This window comes from Indicator indicator, chromosome 30 (assembly GCF_027791375.1).
Source record: "Indicator indicator isolate 239-I01 chromosome 30, UM_Iind_1.1, whole genome shotgun sequence".
In the NCBI taxonomy this organism is placed as follows: Eukaryota; Metazoa; Chordata; class Aves; order Piciformes; family Indicatoridae; genus Indicator; species Indicator indicator.
Genome location: NC_072039.1, coordinates 12,161,883 through 12,185,704, shown reverse-complemented (window position 1 = coordinate 12,185,704; position 23,822 = coordinate 12,161,883). Strand labels below are relative to the sequence as shown.

Here is a 23,822-nt window from a genome sequence, read left to right as displayed (position 1 = left end):
GGCCAGAGAGGTTGTGGAGTGTCCTTGTGTGGAGAGCTTCCAACCCCCCCTGGGCATTGTGCTCCTGGGCAAGCTGCTGTGGGTGCCATGCTTGAGCAGGGGTTCATCTGGATGATCTCCAGAGGTCCCTTCCAACCCCACCATGCTGGGATATTCTGGGATTCTGTGTCCTGGGATTGCCCCAGATTGATTCCTGAGCTATAACTGATCTAGTGCCAGAGGGACTCAAGCACTTGGAGCTGCATTCTCCTCCACCATGCAATGTTTGAGGCCCTGTTTCACCCACAACAGAAGCTGCTGTCTACATTGGGCACACCACATTTTCCCTTTATGGCACAGATTTTGCTTGGTAACGTTTTGCTTGCTGGGATGAGTGGTTAGCATCCTGAATTTGCTAAGTGAAGGATGTGTGGGAATCAGATTTTGTACTTGAAAGCTTTTCTCCCTTTTTGGCAGCCTGACCAACTGTTTCCTTGGCTTTGGGATGCTCCTTTTATTCCTTATTATTCTCCTGCTTCCCTCCCTCTCCTCTCTGTTATAAAGAACCAACAACACCATTTCTGGTTATTATAGGTGAATATTAAGGCAATGTCCTGATGGAGTTTGTATCATGAAGTAGAAGGTCCTGCAGCTCCTGTGTGTCAGAGGTTGGTAGGTATGAGGTGATGCAGTTCAGGAGCAGGCTCTGGGCTCCAGCTCCCCAGGCACACAGAGCAGCAGGGCTGATGTTCTCCTGCCTCCACAGCTGGCTGTGCTTCATTTCACTGTGGTGCTTTGTCACCTGCTGATGTGCCTGGTGCTCACACCACAGGCTTGGGCTGTGGGGATACTGCCCTGCTCTCCAGAGCCATGTGAGCAGAAGGCTTGGGGCTGGGCTGCAATTAGATCTCCTGGGTTTCTGCTTTCAGTTTGCTGCCTGGTGCCCAACTAGTCAGTAAATTCAGAGGCAGTACCAGGCAGAGGAGCTCAAAGCCCAATGATTTCCTGCCAGCTGAGATTTTTCCTGCAGGACCTGTTGCTCTGCTTGGCTGGTGTCATTCTTCCTGGGATGCCAATATCCTCACTGTAAATCTGCTGTCTCTGTTTGTAATTTTCTGTGCATTAAACCTGCCATGGCAGCTTTGGGACCTGACTGTGGGCATTCATTTTGCTGTTGATGGTTATTGTGACTTCCTCCAATGCTGTCATCATCAGGTTACAGAGAAAACCTGTTAGAAAAGCTGCAAAGCTCTCTGGTCTCCTGGAGGAGTCAGCAAGAGGGGAGAAGCTGCTCAGCCTGCCAGGTTAGAGGTGTCACCTGTAGATGTTTGTGATAGACAAGGACAGGATCTAGGATCGGGGGGTTGGACACCTCTGCTGCAAGGACAGGCTGAGGGAGCGGGGATTGTTCAGCCTGGAGAAAAGAAGGCTCTGGGGAGACCTTAGAGCAGCCTGCCAGTACCTGAAGGGGCTACAAGAAGGATGGGGAGAAACTGCTTACAAAGTGATAAGACAAGAGGCAATAGCTTCAAACTGGAGAAGAGCAGATTTAGATTGGCTATTAGGAATGAGTTCTGCACCATGAGGGCAGTGGAACACTGGAACAGGTTGCCCAGGAGGTGGTTGAGGCTCCATCCCTGGAGATACTCGAAGTGAGGCTCGACAGGGCTCTGGGCAACCTGATCTAGGTGAGGATGTTCCTGCTGACTGCAGAGGGGCTTGGACTGGGTGAGCTTTGGAGGTCCCTTCCAACCCAGACCATTCTATGGTTCTGTGATCTACACTCTTCCTGTCCTAAACCAGCAGGAAACATTGAGGTGACTTGGTGTGAGAAGAGAAATGCTTTGGTTTGGTGCTGAAGAGGGAGGTTGTAAAGCTGGAACATTATCCTGAGCTTGCTAGGGATTAGCTGTGTGCTGGTACAGAAACCATGTGAAGAAGTGGAACTTGGCTGATCATTTGTCTTTGATAGCTTCATTTGCCTTTGCCCCCCTAAGCCATTTCTCTGGGAGTGGGAGAACTCCTGATACTCCAACTCTCTGCATGACTTGTCATTTAAATGACAAAAATCACTTCTCTCAAAAGCCTACTTTTCCTTCAGGAAAATCAGATCAAATCCAGGGCTGAGGGTGTTTTGGTGAGTGCTTTAATGTCCAAGATGTTGCATGACTCTAGATATAAAAGTCAGTAAGTTGGAAAACAGAATTTCCCAACTTGTTAAGGTCACCTTCTGTTCTGAAAGGTCCAGGGCTTCACCTGGCTCCTATGTGGAGAAAGGACTTCAAAGACCTCTTGCATGAGGTACAGGGCAGCTGAAGGACTGTGGTCTGTGTGAAGCCAGGAAGATTTCATGGGTCGAGCAATTCACAGGATCACAGAAAGGGAGGGGTTGGAAAGGACCTCCAGAGATCATCCAGTCCAACCCCACTGCCACAGCAGAGTCACCCAGGGCAGGTCACACAGGAACACATCCAGGTGGGTTTGGAATCTCTCCAGAGAAGGAGACTCCGCAGCCTCTAGAGGGCCAGGCCCAGAGAGTGGTGGTGAATGGTGCCACATCCAGCTGGCAGCCAGGCACTAGTGCTGTCCCCCAGGGATCAGTGCTGGGCCCCATCCTGTTCAATATCTTTATTGATGATCTGAATGAAGGAATTGAGTCCACCATCAGTAAGTTTGCAGATGACACCAAGTGAGGAGCAGGTGTGAAGGGCAGGAGGGCCCTGCAGAGAGACCTTGGACAGGCTGGCTGGGTGGGCAGAGGCCAATGGGATGAGACTGAACAAGGCTAAGGGCAGGGTTCTACACTTTGGCCACAACAACCCCAAGCAGAGCTACAGGCTGGGGACAGAGTGGCTGGAGAGCAGTCAGGTGGAAAGGGACCTGGGGGTGCTGGTGGACAGCAGCTGAACAGGAGCCAGCAGTGTGCCCAGGTGGCCAGGAGAGCCAATGGCATCCTGGCCTGGATCAGGAATAGTGTGGCCAGCAGGTCAAGGGAGGTTATTCTGTCCTGTGCTCAGCACTGCTCAGGCCACACCTTGAGTCCTGTGTCCAGTTCTGGGCTCCTCAGTTCAAGAGAGATGTTGAGGGACTGGAAGGTGTCCAGAGAAGGGCAGTGAGGCTGGGGAGGGGTCTGGAACACAAACCCTATGAGGAGAGGCAGAGGGAGCTGGGGGTGTTTAGCCTGGAGAAGAGGAGGCTCAGGGCAGACCTCATTGCTGTCTACAACTACCTGAGGGGAGGTCGTAGCCAGGTGGGGGTTGGGCTCTTCTCCCAGGCACCCAGCAGCAGAAGGAGGGGACACAGTCTCAAGCTGTGCCAGGGGAGGTCTAGGCTGGATGTTAGGAGGAAGTTCTTCACAGAGAGAGATTTGCCATTGGGATGTGCTGCCCAGGGAGGTGGTGGAGTCACCATCCCTGGAGATGTTCAACAGAAGCCTGGATGAGGCACTTGGTGCCATGGTCTGGTTGATTGGATAGGGCTGGGGATAGGTTGGACTGGAGGATCTTGGAGGTCTCTTCCAACCTGGTTGATTCTACGATTGTCTCTGGGCAGCCTGCTCCAGGGCTCCAGCACCTTCACAGTAAGGAAGTTTCTCCTCATGTTGAGGTTCTCCTCATGTTGAGGTCCCAGTTGTGAGCAGTGTTCTTAGAGCATCACAGGACTCTTGGTCAGAGAGGACCTCCATAAGCTGACCAGATCTCACCTGGCCCTAAAAATGAGTCTTTAGGTCTGCTCAGCTGTGCCTTTGAAATCTCTCAGGCTGGTAAATCTGCCTTCTTCCTGGGTATCCTGCATCAGTGCTGCCCTCCTCATGCTGCAGCATCCTGTTAGTGTTTTCCACCTCTCAGAGGTTTATTTCTAGCTCTGTTTGCACGATGAAGTCTCTGCTTCTGCTCTGTTACTGCAGTTCCACAGCAAGACAGGGAGTCCAGCTTCGTGGCTGTGCATGAAGTGTGCTCTGCAGTGTTCCAGGACTGTGCTTCATACGCAGGTTTTTGAGGATTTCACAGATTGACAGATTGTGTCAGGTTGGAAGTGGCCCTCAAAGATCATCTGGTCCAACTCCCCTACAGTCAGCAGGTTCACCTCCAACTAGATCAGGCTGCCCAGGGCCACATTAAGTTTGTCCTTGAATGTCACCAGGGACAGAGCACTCACACTGGCACAGGTTGCCCAGGGAGGTTGTGGATGCCTCCTCCCTGGAGGTGTTCATGGGCAGGCTGAATGAGGCCTTGAGCAAGCTGGGCTGGTGGGAAGTCCCTGCCCATGGCAGAGGGGTTGGAACTGGATGAGCTTTAAGACCCCTTGGAACATTCTGTGAAAGAACCAAAGCTGCTGCATCCTGCCTGTCTCCAGTTCTCTGGCTGCTAAAGTCAGAGCACTCTTGTCAAAACAAAACAGAGCTTCTACAACATGACAAAGCTCTCAGGTGAAGGGAGGGACCAAAATGATCTTCCTTTAAGCCTGGCTTCCACGTGGGGCAACGTCTGTGGTGTAAGGTCAGAGGTGTAGCTGCTGCTCAGGTAGATAGAGGCATTTATTCTAATCTCATTAGTGTCTGAGCTGAAATAGGGGATTGGAGGTGCTCAGTGCTTACCCAACACCACCAGTGGTGCTCATTAATGCTGTGTGCAACAGACACAGCTCTGTGTCAGGCTGGCAGCCCTGCAAGCTGAAGTCCTGGACATGCTTTTAGTCAAAACCCCCATCACAGGCCATCAGAATTTCCAGTGGTGTTTCAGAACTGAAAGTGACTTTGGAGAAAACTTCTCATTGACTTCTCCTTTCACACCTTCCTGATCAAATCTCCTGCTTCTGTCTTCCAGGACCTGCGCAAACAGGTAGCTCCATTACTGAAGAGTTTCCAGGGAGAGGTAAGAGCCTACACTTCTCATGGTGCTTTGGTGTGGCTTCAGGTGAGCCTGCAGTGCTGGCACCATCCAGCAGGCCAGGGTGGGTGCAGAGCCCTTCAGCAGGGAGCACTGTGGGGGCTCAGCCCTTCTGCTCTCTGCTGTGTGCAGGATGTGTGCTGGGATGGTGCTGGATGAGCTCAGCTGGTCTCAAATCACATTTAGAGTGGTGGAGCAGAAGCTTCCCATGGCAGTGACTCCTGGCAAGTGGCTGTGCCTCAGAGACAGCACAGTTGGAAGGCTGAAGGAATGCAGTGGAATGTATGGATACACAACCAGGGAGATACCACAGACACTTTTACTTTTACAGCTGTCAGACATCCTGCTCTGGAGGGCTGGCTGGAAATCCTGCAGTGGGCAGGTGTCTGTTGGGAAGCCCACAGACAGCATTGAGAGCTCTAGGGCTGGCTGCTCCTTGGATTGCTCTTCACACTGTGCTGCTAAGAGACACAGGATTAGAGCCCTCACAAATTCAAAAGCCAACTGCTGTGATCTGGAAGAGATTCTGTGGGACAAGGCAGCTGGGCCAGAATAGTCACAGACTGCATCAGGTTGGAAGGGACCCTCCAAGGTGGTCTTGTCCAACCCCCCTGCAGTCAGCAGGGACACCTCCAACTAGAGCAGGCTGCCCAGGGGCCACATTAAGTCTAATCTTAAATGTCTCCAGAGATGGGGCCTCCACCATATCCCTGGACAACCTGTTCAGTGTCTCACCACCCTCACTGTGCAGAACTTCCTCCTGATGTCCAACCTAAATCTCCCCTGCTCCAGCTTCAAACCATTGCCCCTCATCCTATCCCCACAGCCCCTTCTGAACAGCACCTCCCCAGCCTGCCTGTAGGTTCTGGAAGGCTGCTCTAAAGTCTCCCCAGAGCCTTCTCTTCTCCAGGTTGAACAGCCTCAACTCTCCCAGCCTGTCCCCATAGGGGCAGTTCTCCAGCCTCTGATAATTTTTGTGGCCTCCTCTGGCCCCTCTCCAGCAGTTCAATGCCACAACACAAGTTCACTGCATCTCTGGGACACTGGGAAAGTCATCCTGGAGGACTTAGCTCCACAGCCACTTGCTGAGGTCCTCTGCAGAGCAGCCATGAGGAAGAGACTCCTGTAAGGGAGAACTCTCTGCCCAGAGAGACTTTCAAGACCAGTGGCCCTGAGGCACACCAGGACCGATGGGAGATGGTCTCTGGTCCAAACCAGAGGAGAACACATCCCTGAGTGTCCCTTTATCTGAGCAGCAGCCCAGTCTGATGAAGAGCCTCTCCTAGGGAACTCTGTTCCCAGCACTCTCAGCTCTCCTGCAGGGATCTCAGTGCTCCATTGTGATGGTTTGAAACTGTCTTTTTAATTTTTCCTTGCAAAGTTCAGAACAGAGAAAGTGAAAGAATGTAAATAAGTCACTATTGGGTGTAAGAAAGCAAAATAACGATTGTTCTAAACACTTCCATTGGATAGATAGAAATGTTTAAGAACTATTACCCAAAACAAAGTAGGCACTCTGCACATTCTGTGTTCGGCAGTGGGGGCAGTTGCTGGGCTGTCTGGCTGCTGTTTCTTCTTCTCTTCTGGCTGAAGATAACACACTGACCTTGGCAGCTAAGTTAACAACTTTCTGCTTAACTAACTCTGCTTCTCTGTCCAAGGGGGTCTGGGGGGGAAGCTCCTGGGAGAGGGAGGCCCCTTTGGGAGGGTCCCCTTGGGGGGAAGCAAAGGGAGCTTGGTTGTGCTTTTCTGTTGATTGTATATATTTGTGAATGTTGTGAATTTTGTATATTTGTACATATTCATTGCATTTCATGTAGATTTGACTTGCTTGTAAATACAGCTTTTCATTTGCTTCCAGACTGAGCTAGCCTGGTTATTGTCGGTGGGGGGGGAATTTCAGCTCACACCGACACACCCATGCACCTGGAGGTTGTAGGGTGCCAGTTTAAGGCCCAGCATTATGGAGTGGAACTGCAGTTCATCCCCACTTCAGCAGGAGCCCCCAGCCATTCTGCACGGCAGGAGCATTCTGCTCTAGGACTCTTCCCTTCTTTGGCATTTGAATGGAAATTGGAGTGCAGTTTTTGTTTCAATTAACAGAATGTTGTGTCTGGTTCAGAGCTGATGGGTTTGTTTCTTTTGATTTTTGTGGGTGAGTTTTCCAGCTTTCCTGGATGATTCAAGGTCAGGGTGTTTAAACAGCCCTTTGTGAGCAAGACAGAAGTCATTGATTGAAGAGGTGTAAAATTCCTCTTGGTTCCATCTTAAATTTTTGGTGGGTTGGTTGGTTGGGTTTTATGTTTGTTTGGGGTTTTTTCCTTGGTGGTGGTTTTGTTTGCTTGTTTATTTGTTTGTTTGGTTTTTGTTTGTCTTTTTTTCCTTCTTATTAGAATCATAGAACCTAGAATGGTTTGACTTAGAAGGGACCTTAAAGACCATTGAGTTCCAACCCCTCTGCCATGGGCAGGGACACCTCCAACCAGCCCAGCTTGCTCAAGGCCTCATCCAGCCTGGTTTTGAACATCTCCATGCTTGGAGTCTCCACAGCTTCTCTAGGCAACCTGTTCCCAGTGCCTCACCACCCTCGTGGGGAAGAATTTCTTCCTAATGTCTCACCTAAATGAAGCTCCTTCCAGTTTGAAGCCATTTCCTTTGTCCTGTCACTCCATGCCTTTGTCAAAAGTCCCTCCTAAGCTCTCCTGTAGGCTCCTCCATTACCCTGAGGAGGCAACTTAGCAATGGTTTCCTCACCATGTGCTGAGCTAAATACAAGACAGGATCAGTGAGGGCTCTAAAGAGCTTCATCACTCAATCATAAAATGAATGGATACCATCTGCAAGCTGCTAAGGCCCTGCTGCATTGTGGCCATCTCATGAGCTGTGTTCTGAGGAGGTCACAGATTCACAGTGCATTGAGTTGGAAGGGTCCCTCAATGGTCATCTTGTCCAACCTCCTGCAGTCACCAGGGACACTTCCAACTAGAGCAGGCTGCCCAGAGCCACATTGAGTCTGATTTTGAATGTGCCAGGAATGGGGCCTCAACCACATCCCTGGGCAACTTGTTCCAGTGTTTACCACTTTCACTGTGAAGAGCTTCCTGAGGTCCAACCTAAATCTCCCCTGCTCACTAGTCATGGTCCCTTATGTCAGGATGGATTTTGTATGTGAAAGCTTAACAAAAAATAACACACACACCCTTTCTTTCCTTGCCCTATGGTAGTTTGCAGACCTAGAGCTGTGGTATGGAAATCTGGTGCTGGAATCAGTATTTGTGAAGTCATGAAAGAGATATTTTAAGGCTGGGAGAGCATTTCCTGAGGTCATTAGCATTCTTTTCATGTGGCATGAGAGTACTGTCCAAGAGTGATGCAGTAATCCCTCAGCTGGAGGACCCTTGAAGGTTCATCCTGCAGCCCTCCAGGCTGGATTGGTTTGTGTGAGCCCTGTGCCTCGTGTCCCCAGCACACAGCCAGCACCACTAAGGTAGAGCTGCTCTGATGAGCCCACTCTGGCTCCCCACTTAGCTCAGTTGCTCTTTAAACTGTTCATCTGGTCAGTGCAGTAATGCAATGATTTTCCATAGGCAGCCAACGGGAGCTGGAGATGAGTTTGGTGTGCTGGAACTAATCATGCCTTGGAAGAACTCTGCCAACAGCTTCAGACCTGCTTTCCTTCTGCCTTTTGAAGGAGTATTCCTGAGCTGATAGGGATCTTCTTTCTTTCTTTTAACCCCCTCCCCACCCCTCTAATTTCCTTACATTAAGTTTACAAACCTAATTAATACAGTTTCTTTCCTGTAGGTTCACTCCATGATGGCTCAATTAGGGCAGCAGCAGAGCTGTGGTTCCACATTCAGGGCCAGCTTCATAATTGAAAACACATTTTCCTCTCAAAAGCTTGCAGCTGGTTTGGTTCTGCTCATGCAGAAAAGGATATAACCTTGCATAACATAGGAAATGAACGGTTGAGAGAGAAGCCAAATTCAATTTCAGTCAGATATTTTGAGGATAAGTCCATGATCTATGGAAGCAGGGGAATGAGAAGTGTGTGGCTGTGGAAAGCAGCGCGTTCAGCACTCTATTAATCACGGCTAGCCGGGCGCCGCTCCGCGCTCCGGCGTTAGCACCCCTGGTAGGACACAGGCTGGAGAGCAGCCAAGCGCTCCAGAAGTTAACCTCTTAAAGACCCTGGGCTGCTTTCTCTTGAATAAATGTAATTTTGTGGTCAGGAATAAATGCTTGTGATGTAGCAGGAGCTCTGCAAACAGCGGCGTGGCGAGGCTGCGACAAATTGCTGCGTGTTGGGAAGTCAGCAGCATCCATCACAGCGCGGAGCACACAGCCCTCCTGCTGCAGACACAGCCCTGCTGGGCTGCTGAGCAGGGCCCAGGAAATCACACAGTCACAGAAGGGCTGGGGTTGGGAGGGACCTTAAAGCTGTGGTGAAGCAGCAGCACTTCTGCCTTTCTCGTGTTGGCTCAGAGCACAGAGAAATTCAGGAGCATGTTAGAGAAGGTCTGCAAAGGGAATTCATAGAATTGTCAAAAGAATGGGTTGGGTTGGAAGGAACTTCAAGGCTCATCCAGTTCCAACCCCCTGCCATGGGCAGGGACACCTCCCACCAGCCCAGGTTGCTCAAGGCCTCATCCAGCCTGGCCTTCAACACCTCCAGGGAGGAGACATCCACAACCTCCCTGGGCAACCTGTGCTCACCCTCAAGAATTTCTTCCTCCTCTCCACTCTCAATCTCCCCTCTCCCAGCTCAAAGCCATTGTCCCTCGTCCTGTCACTCCCAGCCCTTGTTCAAAGTCCCTCCCCAGCTCTCCTGGAGCCCCTTCAGGTACTAGAAGGCTGCTCTAAGGTCTCCCTGGAGCCTTCTTTTCTCCAGGCGGAACAGCCCCAACTCTCCCAGCCTGTCCCCACAGGAGAGGTTCTCCAGCCCTCTGCTCATCTTCGTGGCTTCCTCTGGATCCTCTCCAACAGTTCCATGTTCCTCTTATGCTGGGGGCACCAGAGGTTTCTTGGTTTCTCTGTCCCTATATTTCCCTTGACACAACTTGAGGCCAAATTCTTAGCACTGGGCAGTGATGGTTTGCTTTCAGCATCCACTCCACAGGTGTGGGTTGTGGGAATTTCCTTGTTAGGAGAGGAGCATGAGATGAGGCTTGATCCCACCTCTCCATTCTGTGTCCTGATGCAGGGACAGCAGAGGTGCTCCACGTGCTGCTGGGGTGACAGGGCTGAGCAGCCCTCTCCTTTCTTTGTTGACACAAGTGTGTAATGGTTATTTATTTATTTTTGGCTGCCTTGATTGCAGTTGAAACAACATCTTTCCTCAGGAAGGTGATTTCAATTATACGTCAGCATCTCGCAGGCAGATGTGCTCTCCCTGAGGAGCCTCCAGCGTGTCTGCTGCCAGCACTGAAAACATCCCTGAGAGAGGAGACAGCTCCAGACTGAGGGACAGAACTGGAGAAGCAGTCAGAGCCTTTCCCATAGGCACCTCTCCCTCCTTACTGGGACAGACCTCAGCTGTTGGGGTAACAGGCAAGGTCCCAAATCTAACACAGACCACGAGAAGCAAGCAAGGCACTGTGCAGCTTTCTAAAACTCTTGCAGGTTCACCTCATAGGATTATGGAATGGTTTTGGTGGGAAGGGACCTTTCAAGGCCATCCAGTCCAACCCCTATGCAGTTAGCAGGGATAGCTGCAAGCAGAGCAGGTTGCTCACAGCCACAACCAACCTGACCTCCAGTGGCTCCAGAGATGAGCAGCTCCCACCTCTCTGGGCAACCTGTGCCAGTCTCTCCCCACCCTCTTCTCTCCACCCTCAATCTCCCTCTTTGAGTTCAAACCATCCCCCCTTGTCCCAACAGGCCCTGCTCAGAAGTCTGTCCCCAGCTTTTTGATCTTCCCTTGAAGCACTGCAAGGCCACCAGAAGGTCTCCCTGGAGCCTTCTCTTCTCCAGGCTGCCCAAGCCCAACTCTCTCAGCCTGGGCCTCACAGCAGAGCCCTTCCAGCCCTGCCAGCATTGCTGTGGCCTCCTCTGGCTCTGCTCTGACAGGTCCCTGTCTGTGCTGAGGACTCCAGAGCTGCCCCAGCACTGCAGGGGGTTCTCAGCAGAGCACAGCAGAGGGGCAGAATCCCCTCCCTGCCCCTGCTGCCCACACTGCTGGGGATCAGCCCAGGACAGGCTGGGGCTGGGCTGGCAGTGCTCAGTGCCAGTTCCTGTCCAGCTTTGCGCCCCCAGCATCCCCAAGTCCTTCTCCTCAGGGCTGCTCTCCAGCCCATGCAGTGTGCAGGCAAGTTGCACAGAGGCAGCAGTTACTCCTAGGGTAACTTTGGGGAGGATCAGCCAAAATCCTCTTATTTTTATGTAACTGACAAAGTGCTGAGATGCCTGTTGGCAGCTGGTGGGTTTGGCTATATTAAGGCCTCTCTGCCGCTGCCATGCATTGGGGTGAAACACTCACAGTGGTGGGAAAGGATTTCTGTGAGATGGAGACAGGCAGCTCTGCTCCAGTTCACAGTGTCAGGAGGAGCTTCTCATCCTCTTCAAACAAAAAGAGAGCTTGAAGTGTGCTGGAAGGAATGGGGATGGGATGCTGTGCTGGGCATGGAATTCTGCTGAGCATTATCAGCTTCTCTGAATCTAGAATCATTTCTCTATTTATTAGAGTGACTGTGGGGCTCTGTGCAAGCCACTGCCTGGCCTTGTTTTGCTGGAACAGAGAAGCAAGAGAGTAAGCTCAGCATGAAGTGTTAGCAAAAGGTTAAGTTTTGGTATTCCTGTGCAGGTGGGGTTTGCACAAAGGTAGTTAATGAGCTTGGGCTTGAGGGATTCCTCTGCCCTCATTTTAAAATCTGGGGGTGTTCATCCTGGAGGAGGCTGAGGGGAGACCTTTGGGCTCTCTACAACTCCCTGAAAGGAGGCTGGAGCCAGGTCGGGGTTGGTCTCTCCTCCCAAGGAACAAGTGATAGGAAATGGCCTCAAGCTGCACCAGGGAAGGTTTGATTTGGACATGAGGAACAATTTCTTCCCTTTGAGGGTTGGTCAAGGCCCGGTCCAGGCTGCCCGGGACAGTGGTGGAGTCCCCATCCCTGGAGGGGTTTCAAAGCCCTGGAGTTGTGGTGCTGAGGGCCATGGTTCAGTGGTGCCCTGGCAGTGCTGGGTTAACAACTGCACTCTGATGATTTCAAAGGTCCCTCCCAAGCATGATTCTGTGGGACAGAGAAACAGAAGTTTGGATCATCCATAAGGGAGAAAAGCAGTGGTGGGTCCTAGGTCACAAAGGCAGCAGGAGGGGCAGGTGAAAGCTCCCACTCACTTCACTCTGCTCCTGCTCCTGCTGGGAAGCTGGGGATGCTGGGGAACACCACTGGCTGCTCAGCCCCTGCTGAGCACTGCTCTGTCCCTGCCCCACTTTGCCACACCAAGCACAGCTGGGCTGCGGCAGGACCTCAAGGCTCACACATGGCCAGCTCTGACATCTCCCTGGTTAGTGGCAGGGCACAGAATTTGCTGATGTTCTTTCACCTGGGGGGAAGAACCTGTCCCCTCCTGGAGCAGGTCAGCTTCCTCACCCTTCTTGCAGTGTGTTTCACCCTTGTGAATTAGGAAATGTTGTGACTGACCAGTGCTGACCAGGGACAGAGGCCAGGAAGCAAAGTGCAGAATGAGAAGAGTAAATCATTACCCTCCATGTGCTCATTATCCAACCCCAGAAGGGTTTCCACACCCTTCAAGGTTTCAGCCAGAGAGGCCTGGGCTGATCAGTAGAAGCCACTCTACTGACTGCTGATCAGAGCCAGACCTTGCCAACAGCATTTCTGCAGCATTCTTGCTGCTTTGCTATTGATTCAGACTTTCCTGGGGTCAGGCTTGCTGGGCTTACTTATCTGTGAGACTGGAAAACTGGGAGGGTTTAAATCATGTCTCAGGGGGGCTGGGATGCTGGCCTTGGTTGTCCAGGGGTGTCCTTCATGTGTCATGGACAGCTCTGAGCTTCCAAGAATTATTTCCAGGAGCAAGCTGTCTTTTATTTTGTTTTACTTAAACATGAGCAAAGTCTGCAGCAGCTATGGAACAGATGTGTGCTGTGCACTGGCAGCCTGACCAAGGGCAGCACTGCCCTACCACACTGATAGAGCAGATAGGGAAGGAAATGACAGCACCACAGAACTGCCTGCTTGGAAAAGATTTTGAGATTATTGAGTCCAACCATAACCCAACATCTCTGCACACAGCTCTTAGACCATGGCCCTGAGCTCTTCATCCAAATGTCTTCTAAGCTCCTCCAGGGATGGGGACTCCACCACCTCCCTGGGCAGCCTGGGCCAGTGCCTTGCAGTGAAGACATTTTCCCTGCTGTGACTTGAGGCCATTTCCTCTCACCCTGTTGCTTGTTACCTGGGAGGAGAGGCTGGACCCCACCTGGCTCCAGCCTTCTTCCAGGGTGTTGTAGAGTGCCAGAAGATCTCCCCTCAGAGTCCTTTTCTCCAGTCCCCTCAGCTGCTCCTCCCCAGCCCTGTTCTCCAAACCCTTTCCCAGCTTCGTTGTCCTTCTCTGGACCTGCTCCAGCCCCTCAATGTCCTTCTTGGAGTGAGAGCCCAAACCAGAACTGAAGGTGTGGCCTCCCTGGTGCTGAGATGGTATTTACCAGGGTAATTCTCAAGACATTTGGTACTTTGACCCTGCTTTTGCCATCCATATCTTGTCACTCTGGCATGGTGCCATACCCAGTGCATGCCAGGACAGGAGTGGTGCTGGCCAGAGCCCTTGCCCCAGCCCTGAGTGCTCATCTCCTCCCTTGTGCTGAGCCTAGCAAACATTCAGGGTGAGCCAGTTGTGTGCAGGCAGGAGGGAACAGAAATTTGCTCTCCTCTGTTGCTTAGTTTGTCTTGGAGTATCTGAGCTGAGCCATGCCAGGCTGCAGGGGCTGTAGATCTGGTGGAGGGAAGCAGGAGCCTGTGGCCTGAAGAAGCAGGAGAGAGCTAAGCTGCTTCCTTCAGTCCCTGCCTACAGATGGATTGGGAGTTGTGAGAGCAGGAGCTGAGAAACACAGCTTGGAAGGGCAGGGAGGTGAGAGGAGGGACACAGAGAGGTTATCAGAGCATCCAGGAGAGGTTCAGCAGCCACAGCAGAGCCACCAGGGCAGGGAGCTGAAGGCAGGGTGGCAAACAGCAGCAGGCAGGGAAACAAAGCTGTCCTGCTGCTGTCAGCATCTCCAGGCACATGGTGGGCTGGGCTGTTCCACTGGAAGGAAGATCAAAGATTGGAAAAGCAACCAGAAGCTGTCCTTGGAGAAGCAGGGAGCTGAGCTTCCCTTGGGGGTGGCAGCATTGTTTGGGAAAATCAGGATTTCTCTGGGCATGAAAGGAAGAGAAGCTTTCAAGGGTTCAAGGCTGCAGCTGTTTCACAATGGAGAATCACAAAGTCACAAAATTCACCAGGGTGGAAAAGACCTTCAAGATCATCAAGTCCAACCTCTCACCCAACACCATCTAATAACCAACCCATGGCACTGAGTGCCTCATCCAGTCTCTTTTTAAATCCTTCCAGGGACAGTGACTCCACCACCTCCCTGGGAAGCCCATCCCAAGGGCCAGTCTCTCTGAAGAACTTCCTTCTACCATCCAGCCAAACCTACCCTGGTACAGCTTGAGACTGTGTCCTCTTGTTCTGTCACTGCTTTGCCTGGGAGAAGAGCCCAACCCCCGCCTGGCTACAACCTCCCTTCAGGTAGTTGTAGACAGCAATGAGGTCTGTCCAGAGCCTCCTCTTCTCCAGGCTAAACACCCCCAGCTCCCTCAGCCTCTCCTCACAGGTCTCTGCCCCAGACCCCTCCCCAGCCTTATGCCTCAGACCCCTCCTCAGCCCAGTGCCCCAGACCCCTTCCCAGCCTTGTTGCCCTTCTCTGGACACATTCCAGCATCTCATCATCCTTCTTTTAAACTGAGAGATGCAGAATGGAAGAGTTGAAGGGTTGAGTCTGAAAGCTCTCTTCTTAACTTGAGGTTCAGCCAGGAGGTGGTGAGGCAATTGTGCTCTCCCCAAGCTGCCTCCTGGTAGCCTACCTGTGCCCTGCACCCAGGTAGGGTGCACCAAACAGCTGCACCAACAGCTCAGGATCATATCCCTGGGAAGTGCTGATTCTTGCCAGAGGATTTACAGCACAGCTGAGATACAGCCTGTGTGCTTTAGGCATCTGCACAGGACAAAATGCTTCTTCATTTTCCATCCAAAATCTTAGCAATTGCAGCAGAGATTTAAAAAAAAAAAGTAGGTAAAAAGAATTAAAGATGAAAAACATTTTGACTTTTCACAGAAATCACAGAAGGGACTTTAAAGCTCATCTGTTTCCAAAACCCCCTGCCATGGGCAGGGACACCTCCCACTAGACCAGGTTGCTTGAAGCTTCATCCAGCCTGGTCTTAAACACTTTCAGGACTGGAGCCTCCACAACTTCTCAGGGTAACCCAATCCAGTGCCTCACCACCCTCATGGGGAAGAACTGAGCTTCTTCCACTTTGGTGTGAGGGTGCTGGAGGCCTGGAGCAGGCTGGCCAGAGAGGTTGTGGAGTGTCCTTGTGTGGAGAGCTTCCAACCCCCCCTGGGCATTGTGCTCCTGGGCAAGCTGCTGCTTGGACTGGATGATCTCCAGAGGTCCCTTCCAACCTCCCCATGCTGGGATTCTGTGACTCCCTCACTAAGGAGTTGCCTTTGGGTTGCTAAGTTGTCTAAAAGCAAAAGGAAATCCTCAGCAATGCTGAATGATCGAAGCCACATGTGCTGGTCTCAGGTCTGCTGATGTGCTGTACCTGTAAGGCCAGATAATTTCAATGTCAGTGCAGAGCACAGCAGCACCTGGCAGTCTCAGCTTCCTTGTGCAGATCTTTATCCTCTTGCTTCATCTTTATATTCAGAAACAGCCTGGTGCAGCCTCCTGGCTGCAGTTGATGAGACAGTACCAGGCACAGCAGCACGCAGAAGAGCATCCCACTGCTGCAGACCCAGGTGATTTTTGGGGCAGCTGATATCAGACTCCAATTAATGCTGAAATTTCTTAAAGAGTGACAGATTCCAAAACAAAGCCACAGGTTTGGCTTTGATCTGTTTGAACTTGAGTGGGCAGAGCTGAAATGGGAAGTGGTGATCTTCAGATAAACCCAGAGTCAACATCTTCCCTGCCAGAGTGGCCAGATTTGTGTTGCTTCCCCAAGTGTGGAGATAAAGCCACTGAGCTCATTGGTGATGGTTTGAGTTTAGCCATGTCAGGAGGTGTGAGGCTGTCCATGCTACTGGGGTAATGTGCCAGCAGTACTGGGCAGCCAGCTGGACAATGGGAGCAGACAGAGTCCCAGCATGGAGGGGTTGGAAGGGACCTCTGGAGCTCACCCAGTCCAGCCTCCTGCTCAAGCAGGGCACCCACAGCAGCTTGCCCAGGAGCACAATGCCCAGGGGGGGTTTGGAAGCTCTCCAGAGAAGGAGACCAAGTAGGTATTCATGGTTAAGTTGGAGAGAGAGGATTATAGAGGAGCAGGATGTCACTCAGCCTCTGATGTGAGGCTGGTACCCTGAGCAACACCTCATGGCAACATCTGACCTGGGAGAATGAGGTGGATAGAGGGAGGGCTGCTCTCAGACCAGTGCCTTGCTGCAGCTCCCTCCACAGAGCTCCAGTGATGTTTTAAAGCTGAAGGAAGGGTGTGCTAAGGAGGGGAGGATTCCTTGTGTCTCATTCCTGGTATCTCAGGATAGCACCAGGGGGATTATCAAGACAAATAGGATGCCAAAACTTAAAAGTGAACATATGTTTCTGGGGGTGGTGGGGAATGCAGAGGTCACCCTTGTTTCTTTCTAGTCAGAGAAGACATAATGGGGCCTGGCTCAGATAAATTAAGATTTGGAGCTCAGCTCGTGTCAAAACTCCACTGGTATAATTGTGAGCTGACTTCTTTCAGGGTCCCTGAAGTTTTTTAGAGTCAAATAAAACTGTTCAGCAACAGTTTTGTAACAGACTCCAACTGTTCTAACGTGAGCTGACTGCAGCTCACCCTTGGTGCCACCTGAACCAATTTTACTTTGGTTTGAAAACTTTTCAGTGATCTTCCAAATACTTCCATCCAGGTTGTCTCAGTGCTCTGCTTCCTCTGTTTCTGGACTGCATTTATGGTTTGCTATTTTTGATGTCTTTTTCATCTCATATTTCCTTCTGTCGCTAGAAGCTGGCATACTAAATTCTTTTTTTTTTTTTTTTATTCCAGTTAAAGTCATCACAGAGCTTCATCTACATTTTATTTAAGGATCTGAAATAGTTGCAGTGCTCATTTTTAATAGAACCTTAATCTGGACAGATTGAGTTTTTTTAACAGCTAAACATAAAAATAATCTTTCTGCCTGCTGGGATTGTTTGGAATTCTGATTCTGAATTGGGGGGTGAAGGGGGGAGACAGGGAAAGTGTGAAACTTTCACACAGATTTACAAACTGCTTCTGTCAGGAAGTCTGTGATCTCCTTGGAAGATGTTCACAGAGTCACTGAGTCCCAGCAGGGTGGGAGTTGGAAGGGACCTCTGAGCATCATCCAGTCCAAGCCCACTACTAAAGCAGAGGTACTTTCAAGTACAAAATCTGATTCCCACACATCCTTCACTTAGCAAATTCAGGATGCTAACCACTCATCCCAGCAAGCAAAACGTTACCAAGCAAAATCTGTGCCATAAAGGGAAAATGTGGTGTGCCCAATGTAGACAGCAGCTTCTGTTGTGGGTGAAACAGGGCCTCAAACATTGCATGGTGGAGGAGAATGCAGCTCCAAGTGCTTGAGTCCCTCTGGCACTCGATCAGTTATAGCTCAGGAATCAATCTGGGGCAATCCCAGGACACAGAATCCCAGAATATCCCAGCATGGTGGGGTTGGAAGGGACCTCTGGAGATCATCCAGACCAACCCCCTGCTCCAGCAGGGCACCCACAGAGGCTTGCCCAGGAGCACAATGGCCAGGGGGGGTTGGAAGCTCTCCACACAAGGACACTCCACAACCTCTCTGGCCAGCCTGCTCCAGGCCTCCAGCACCCTCACAACAAAAAATTTTCTCCTCCTCTTCAGATGGAGCCTTCTGGGTTCCACTTTGTGCCCATTGCCCCTTGGCCTGTCCCTGGGCACCACTGACAAAAGACATTGGGGTGCTCAGCAAAGATGTTTCAGTTGTGCTTCCTGGAGGTGCTCAGCTGAGATGTTTTAGTTGAGCTTCTGTGGAGGTGCTCAGCTGAGGTGTTTCAGTTGAGTTTCTGTGGTGGTGCTCAGCTGAGGTGTTTCAGTTGTGCTACCTGGAGGTGCTCAGCTGAGATGTTTCAGTTGTGCTTCTGTGGAGGTGCTCAGCTGAGATGTTTCAGTTGTGCTTCTGTGGAGGTGCTCAGCTGAGATGTTTCAGTTGTGCTTCTGTGGAGGTGCTCAGCTGAGATGTTTCAGGTGAGCTTCTGTGGAGGTGCTCAGATGTTTCAGTTGTGCTTCTGTGGAGGTGCTCAGCTGAGATGTTTCAGTTGTGCTTCTGTGGAGGTGCTCAGCTGAGATGTTTCAGGTGAGCTTCTGTGGAGGTGCTCAGCTGAGATGTTTCAGTTGTGCTTCTGTGGAGGTGCTCAGCTGAGATGTTTCAGTTGAGCTTCTGTGGAGGTGCTCAGCTGAGATGTTTCAGGTGAGCTTCTGTGGAGGTGCTCAGCTGAGATGTTTCAGTTGAGCTTCTGTGGAGGTGCTCAGATGAGATGTTTCAGGTGAGCTTCTGTGGAGGTGCTCAGCTGAGATGTTTCAGGTGAGCTTCTGTGGAGGTGCTCAGCTGAGGTACTTCGGTTGTGTTTCTGCTGAGATGTTTCAGTTGTGTTTGGTATTTCAGTGGCTGGCTGAGTGGTAAGGGTTGAACAAGCCACACCTTGTGTTGTTCCTGGGGTGCAAATGCCCTTTATTACCATGTGAAAAAGCTGTAATAGGCAAACAGATCCATCCTGTTATTGCAGTGCAATGGAAGCATTTAAAATGCTTTGGTTTCTGTAAAAGGGGCAAATTAATTTTTCAGACTGCAGTACAGACTCAGTCCTGTAATGCTAATTGTATTTAATAATAGTAATTTAAATTTGGCTGCACTCTGCTGAGCAGCAGTGAGAGCAAATTGTATGTGGGAACGTTGAGGTCCAGAAGTCTACCATATGGTGTGCTCTGGCCTTCAGAGCCTGTCTTTATGTACCCATGAAATATCTCAACTGCAGAAGTCTTCCTGCTGCCTGCCCCCTCCTTTCTCACCCCTTCACGAGCGGCTCTGATACTTGATTTACACTACCCGGTGCCTCTCTGCCTTTGGCACTTTGTGCCACATTCTAATTTCAAATAGTCTTTGTGTGAAAATGTTCCACCCAAATTACCGATGCTCTCCTTCCCTAATGAGCATCAGTCCATCTGTGATCGCTTCAGCTCAGATTAATAAATGACTTAATCCACAACCATCAATCCCTTGCTCTCCAGCATGTCACTAAGCCCCCTGAGAATCCAGTGCCTTCCTGTAGCCTGGCTTGGTGGACCCTGAAGACCAAACCTGGCCACAATTTATAGCTGCTCTCCACCTCCTCCACCTTTCTGGCCTCTGCTGCTTTGTTTCTCACCCTTCCAATACCTTTCTTTTTTAATTGTTGAGTTGCAAATATGTCCAGCTTCAGTTATGCTGCACTTCCACCAAGCTACAGAGAATCACAGAATGGGTTGGGTTGGAAGGGACCTCAAAGCTCATCCAGTTCCAACCCCCTGCCATGGGCAGGGACACCTCCCACCAGCCCAGCTTGCTCAAGGCCTCATCCAGCCTGGCCTTGAATATCTCTAGAGAGGGGACATCCACAGCCTCCCTGGGCAACCTGTGCCAGTCTCTCCCCACCCTCACTCTCAAGAATTTCTTCTCATCCTCAGTCTCAATCTCCTCTCTCCCAGCTCAAAGTCATTGTCTCTCATCCTGTCACTCCCAGCCCTTGTCAAAAGTCCCTCCCCAGCTCTCCTGGAGCCCCTTCGGGTACTGGAAGGTTGCTCTAAGGTCTCCCTGGAGCCTTCTCTTCTCCAGGCTGAACAGCCCCAGCTCTCCTAGCCTCTCCCTACAGGGGAGGCTCTCCTGCCCTCTGATCATCTTCATGGCCTCCTCTGGAGCTGCTCCCACAGTTCCATGTCCTTCTTGTGTTGGGGGCACCAGAACTGGACATAAATGAATGCAGATTCAGGGGAATCGAAACTTTTCTCTAAACACAACCTTCACTTGTGTTACAATAACTTCCCTCTCTACAACCTCTCCCCGTATCTCTCAAGTGCTGCCAAATGGTCTGCAGATGCTTTCTGCGACCTTAACTCTGCTCCTTGACCCATCCCCGTGTGCCTTTTGCCGGTCTGTATGTGGTGCATTGTGCTTCCCTGCCATTTCTGCTGTTGTCCTTTAGTTTTCTGGCCTTAATCCTGCCGGTGCTGATCCGGACCAGTCACTTCCCAGCCATCAGTCTAATCTACAGGAGTCACGTGCCGCCGCCGTGCTGCCTCCCTGTGCTCTGCAGCTGCCTCCCTCCACTGTGTTAATCAACTACATTGGAGGATTCCGCCCCGAAACCCAACCAAAATCCATCCCTTCACAAAGTCATTTTTGTTCAGCATCTACAGAAGTGGCACCAAACCTGACGCCCAGCACCCTCCTGCTTATCTCTCCTCCTCCCTGCGTGCTTCCTCTCCTTGGCACTCTCTGCTTCCTGCACCCAGGCTGTGCCAGCTCCGCAGCCTGGTCACCCCCCAGCCCAGCTGCCCCCTAGCCCTGCTTCCAAGCCTGCCAGGCTGCCTCCTCTGGAATACAGCATTGGATACTGATACACAGTATCTGAAACACAGACACAGAAACTCTGGCCATTGTTCCTGCCTTATGTGCCAAATTGATAATGCAGAAAGCACTGAAGGACGTCTTTCAGACAGGACCTTCCTGTTTTAGCCCATGGTGACATAGGCACCTTTGGAATATTAGCTGCTTGGCCAGTGGAGAGCAGGACTTGTGGTCTGTGCCTCTTCAGAGCCTTCCTTGCTTTTTATTAAAGTCTGGGAGAGAGTATCTCCATGGTTTTAGTTTCCTGATTTGTGGCAGCTGTGGTACAATGGTGTCAGGCTTTCCTGCTTCCCTTTCTCTCTCTTTCTGCTTTAGAGGACCCACTCAAGGGGACTGACTCAGCTGGAAGAGGGGAGATTGAGACTGAGGATGGGGAAGAAATTCTTGAGAGTGAGGGTGGGGAGAGACTGGCACAGGTTGCCCAGGGAGGCTGTGGATGCCTCCTGCCTGGAGGTGTTCAGGGCCAGGCTGGATGAGGCCTTGAGCAAGCTGGGCTGGTGGGAGGTGTCCCTGCCCATGGCAGGGGGTGGAACTGGATGAGCTTTGAGGTCCCTTCCAACCCAGCCCATTCTGTGATTCTATGACTTGCTCTTGGGCCAGTTTGGTTGGGTTTTGGCAATATGCAGAAACTGTAAATCCTCTGTTGGTAAGTTCAGAAAATACAGAAGTACCCAAAAAAAGGTGCTGTGGAATAAGTGTTTTATTCCCAGAGCCATAACACTGCCTTTGCTTGTACAATGAAGGTTTAGATGAAAATAGAGATTTAGGGGAAGAGAAGAGGTTGTGAGAGGCAGCATCAGGCAGTGCCTTAGATTAGTCTGGAGTGTGTTGCTAATACAGAGAGAAGCCAGTTGGAGCCTGGCCAGAGCTCTGTGTGCTCAGGCAGTGCAGAGTCTCTAGGTCTGTGCCTGAGCTTTATCAGAAAACTGATTTTCATGCAGAAGATTCAGAGTTGTTCATTGTTCATTCACAGGGTGCCCCACAAATGTGTCTTTAACCTCTCATGGGCTTAGGGGATGTAATAGGTAAATATATTTGTGACAGTAAAGGCAGAGTGTGACTTCAGAAGTGCAGGTGGTTCTGTTGTGCTACATCTTAGTGAGTGCTGGAGGAGGGCTTCCCTCAGCCTCCTCTTCTCAAGGCTGAACAACCCCAGTTCCTTCACCTGCTCCTCACCAGCCCTGTTCTCCATACCCTTCACCAACTTCCTTGCCCTTCTCTGGACTTGCTTCAGCCCCTCAATATCCTTCTTGGAGTGAGGGCCACAAAACTGAACACAGGATTTGAGGTATGGCCTCAGCAATGCTCAGTAAAGGGGGACAACCCCTACCCTGCTCCTGCTGCCCACACCATTGCTGATCCAGGCCAGGCTCTGGTGACCTTCTTGTCCACCTGGGCATTTCCTGGCTCATCTTCAGCTGCTGGCAACCAGCACCCCTAGGTCCTTTTCCACAGAGCAGTTTCCAGCCACTCAGCCCCCAGCCTGGAGCCTTCCTGGAGTTGTGGTGACCCAAGGTCAGGACCCAGCACTTGGCCTTGTTGAACCTCATTCCACTGTCCTTAGCCCATGGATCCAGCCTGGCCAGATCCCTCTGTAGACCCTCCCTACCTTCAAGCAAATCAACACATCACCCAACTTGATGTCATCTGCAGACTTGCTGAGGGTGCCTCAATGTCCTCATCCAGATCACTGATAAAAGACATTAAAGAGAACTGGCCCCAGTGCTGAGCCCTGGGGAACACCACTGGTGACCAGCCACCAGCCTGATTGATGTATTTAGTATTTTGATATGGAATTCATCCATTTCTTGTGCCAGCTCTTGTGCCAGTCAGTGTCAGAGTTGTGCTGGGCCATGTCTAACAGCCTTCTTCTCACTCCTTGCAGATCGACGCGTTGGGGAAACGGAGCAAAGAAGCCGAGGCAGCCTTCTTGAATGTTTATAAGAGATTAATTGATGTTCCAGGTAAGCAAATGAATCCCTTGTGCTGCTAAACAGCAGTGGGTTTTTGTTTGGCTGAATGCTAGAGGGCATTCCCTCTACCTTTGTGAAGGTAAATCTGAGCAATGGGTTTATTCTGGAGAGGATCCACTCCAGTACTGGTTCTGATAGAGGCACTCTTCATGGCATCTCTTCATTGCCTGTACATTTGGCTGTTTGTATGAATTGTTGGCAATTATTACAACGTGGTGTGAGTCTCAGTAATTTGTCTGTCAGTGGTTTTGAACAAAATCCTGAAGCTTCATCAAAAAGCAGCAAGATTTGTAGAGGACAGAGAAAATTGTTCATGCCTTCAAAATAAACCCCAAAAGCTTTAATGAAAATGAAATCACCAGCAGGTTTCAGCTCTTCTTAGTGTAAGTGTGATCATAAATTTTCTTCAAAGGCCTTTATTGTATTTGTTTTCAACTTGCCTTTATGTTTGGCATCAGAAGTTTCCAGATCATTTTGTTTTGGGAGTTGATATTGCTTTCCCCAGTGGTAGATAAAGACTGCCTGAAGAGATTTTTCCCTTTGCAGCAGTACCCAAAGCTGACAAGAGTCAGGAATCCAGGGCTTCCCTTCCAAATCTGGGCCTGACTGACCTATGGGCACATGACAGTGTGTATGTGTATGATTTTCATAGAACCCCAGCATGATGGGGTTGGAAGGGACCTCTGGAGCTCATCCAGTCCAAGCCCTGTCAAGCAGGACACCCACAGCAGCTTGCCCAGGAGCACAATGCCTAGGGGGGGTTGGAAGCTCTCCACACAAGGACACTCCACAACCTCTCTGGGCAGCCTGCTCCAGGCCTCCAGCACCCTCACAACAAACAACTTTCTCCTCCTCTTCACATGCAACCTCCTGGCTTCCACTTTGTGCCCCTTGCTGCCCCTTGGCCTGGCCCTGGGCACCACTGAGCAGAGTCTGGCCCCAGCCTCTTGCCCCCCACAGCTCCTTTAGCTCTTGCTGAGCATTGCTCAGCTCCCCTCTGGGGCTGCTCTTCTGCAGGCTCTCAGCCCCAGGGCTCTCAGCCTTTGCTCCTCACAGAGCTGCTCCAGGCCCCTCAGCAGCTTTGCAG

At 51.0% G+C, this 23,822-nt stretch overlaps 1 protein-coding gene across 6 annotated transcripts in view; it reads left to right on the top strand.

Annotated features, from left to right (window-relative positions):
* The window catches only part of CUX1 (cut like homeobox 1), a 384,575-nt gene that overhangs the window by 142,286 nt on the left and 218,467 nt on the right, over positions 1-23,822 (top strand). For 5 of the 6 annotated variants that reach the window (XM_054394426.1, XM_054394427.1, XM_054394424.1 and 2 more), the window contains 2 exons: positions 4,806-4,853; positions 22,648-22,726. In XM_054394426.1, coding sequence (XP_054250401.1) covers positions 4,806-4,853; positions 22,648-22,726 — 127 coding nt within the window. The remainder of the gene's footprint in view (positions 1-4,805; positions 4,854-22,647; positions 22,727-23,822) is intronic. The other variant, XM_054394425.1, reaches the window with a different exon arrangement.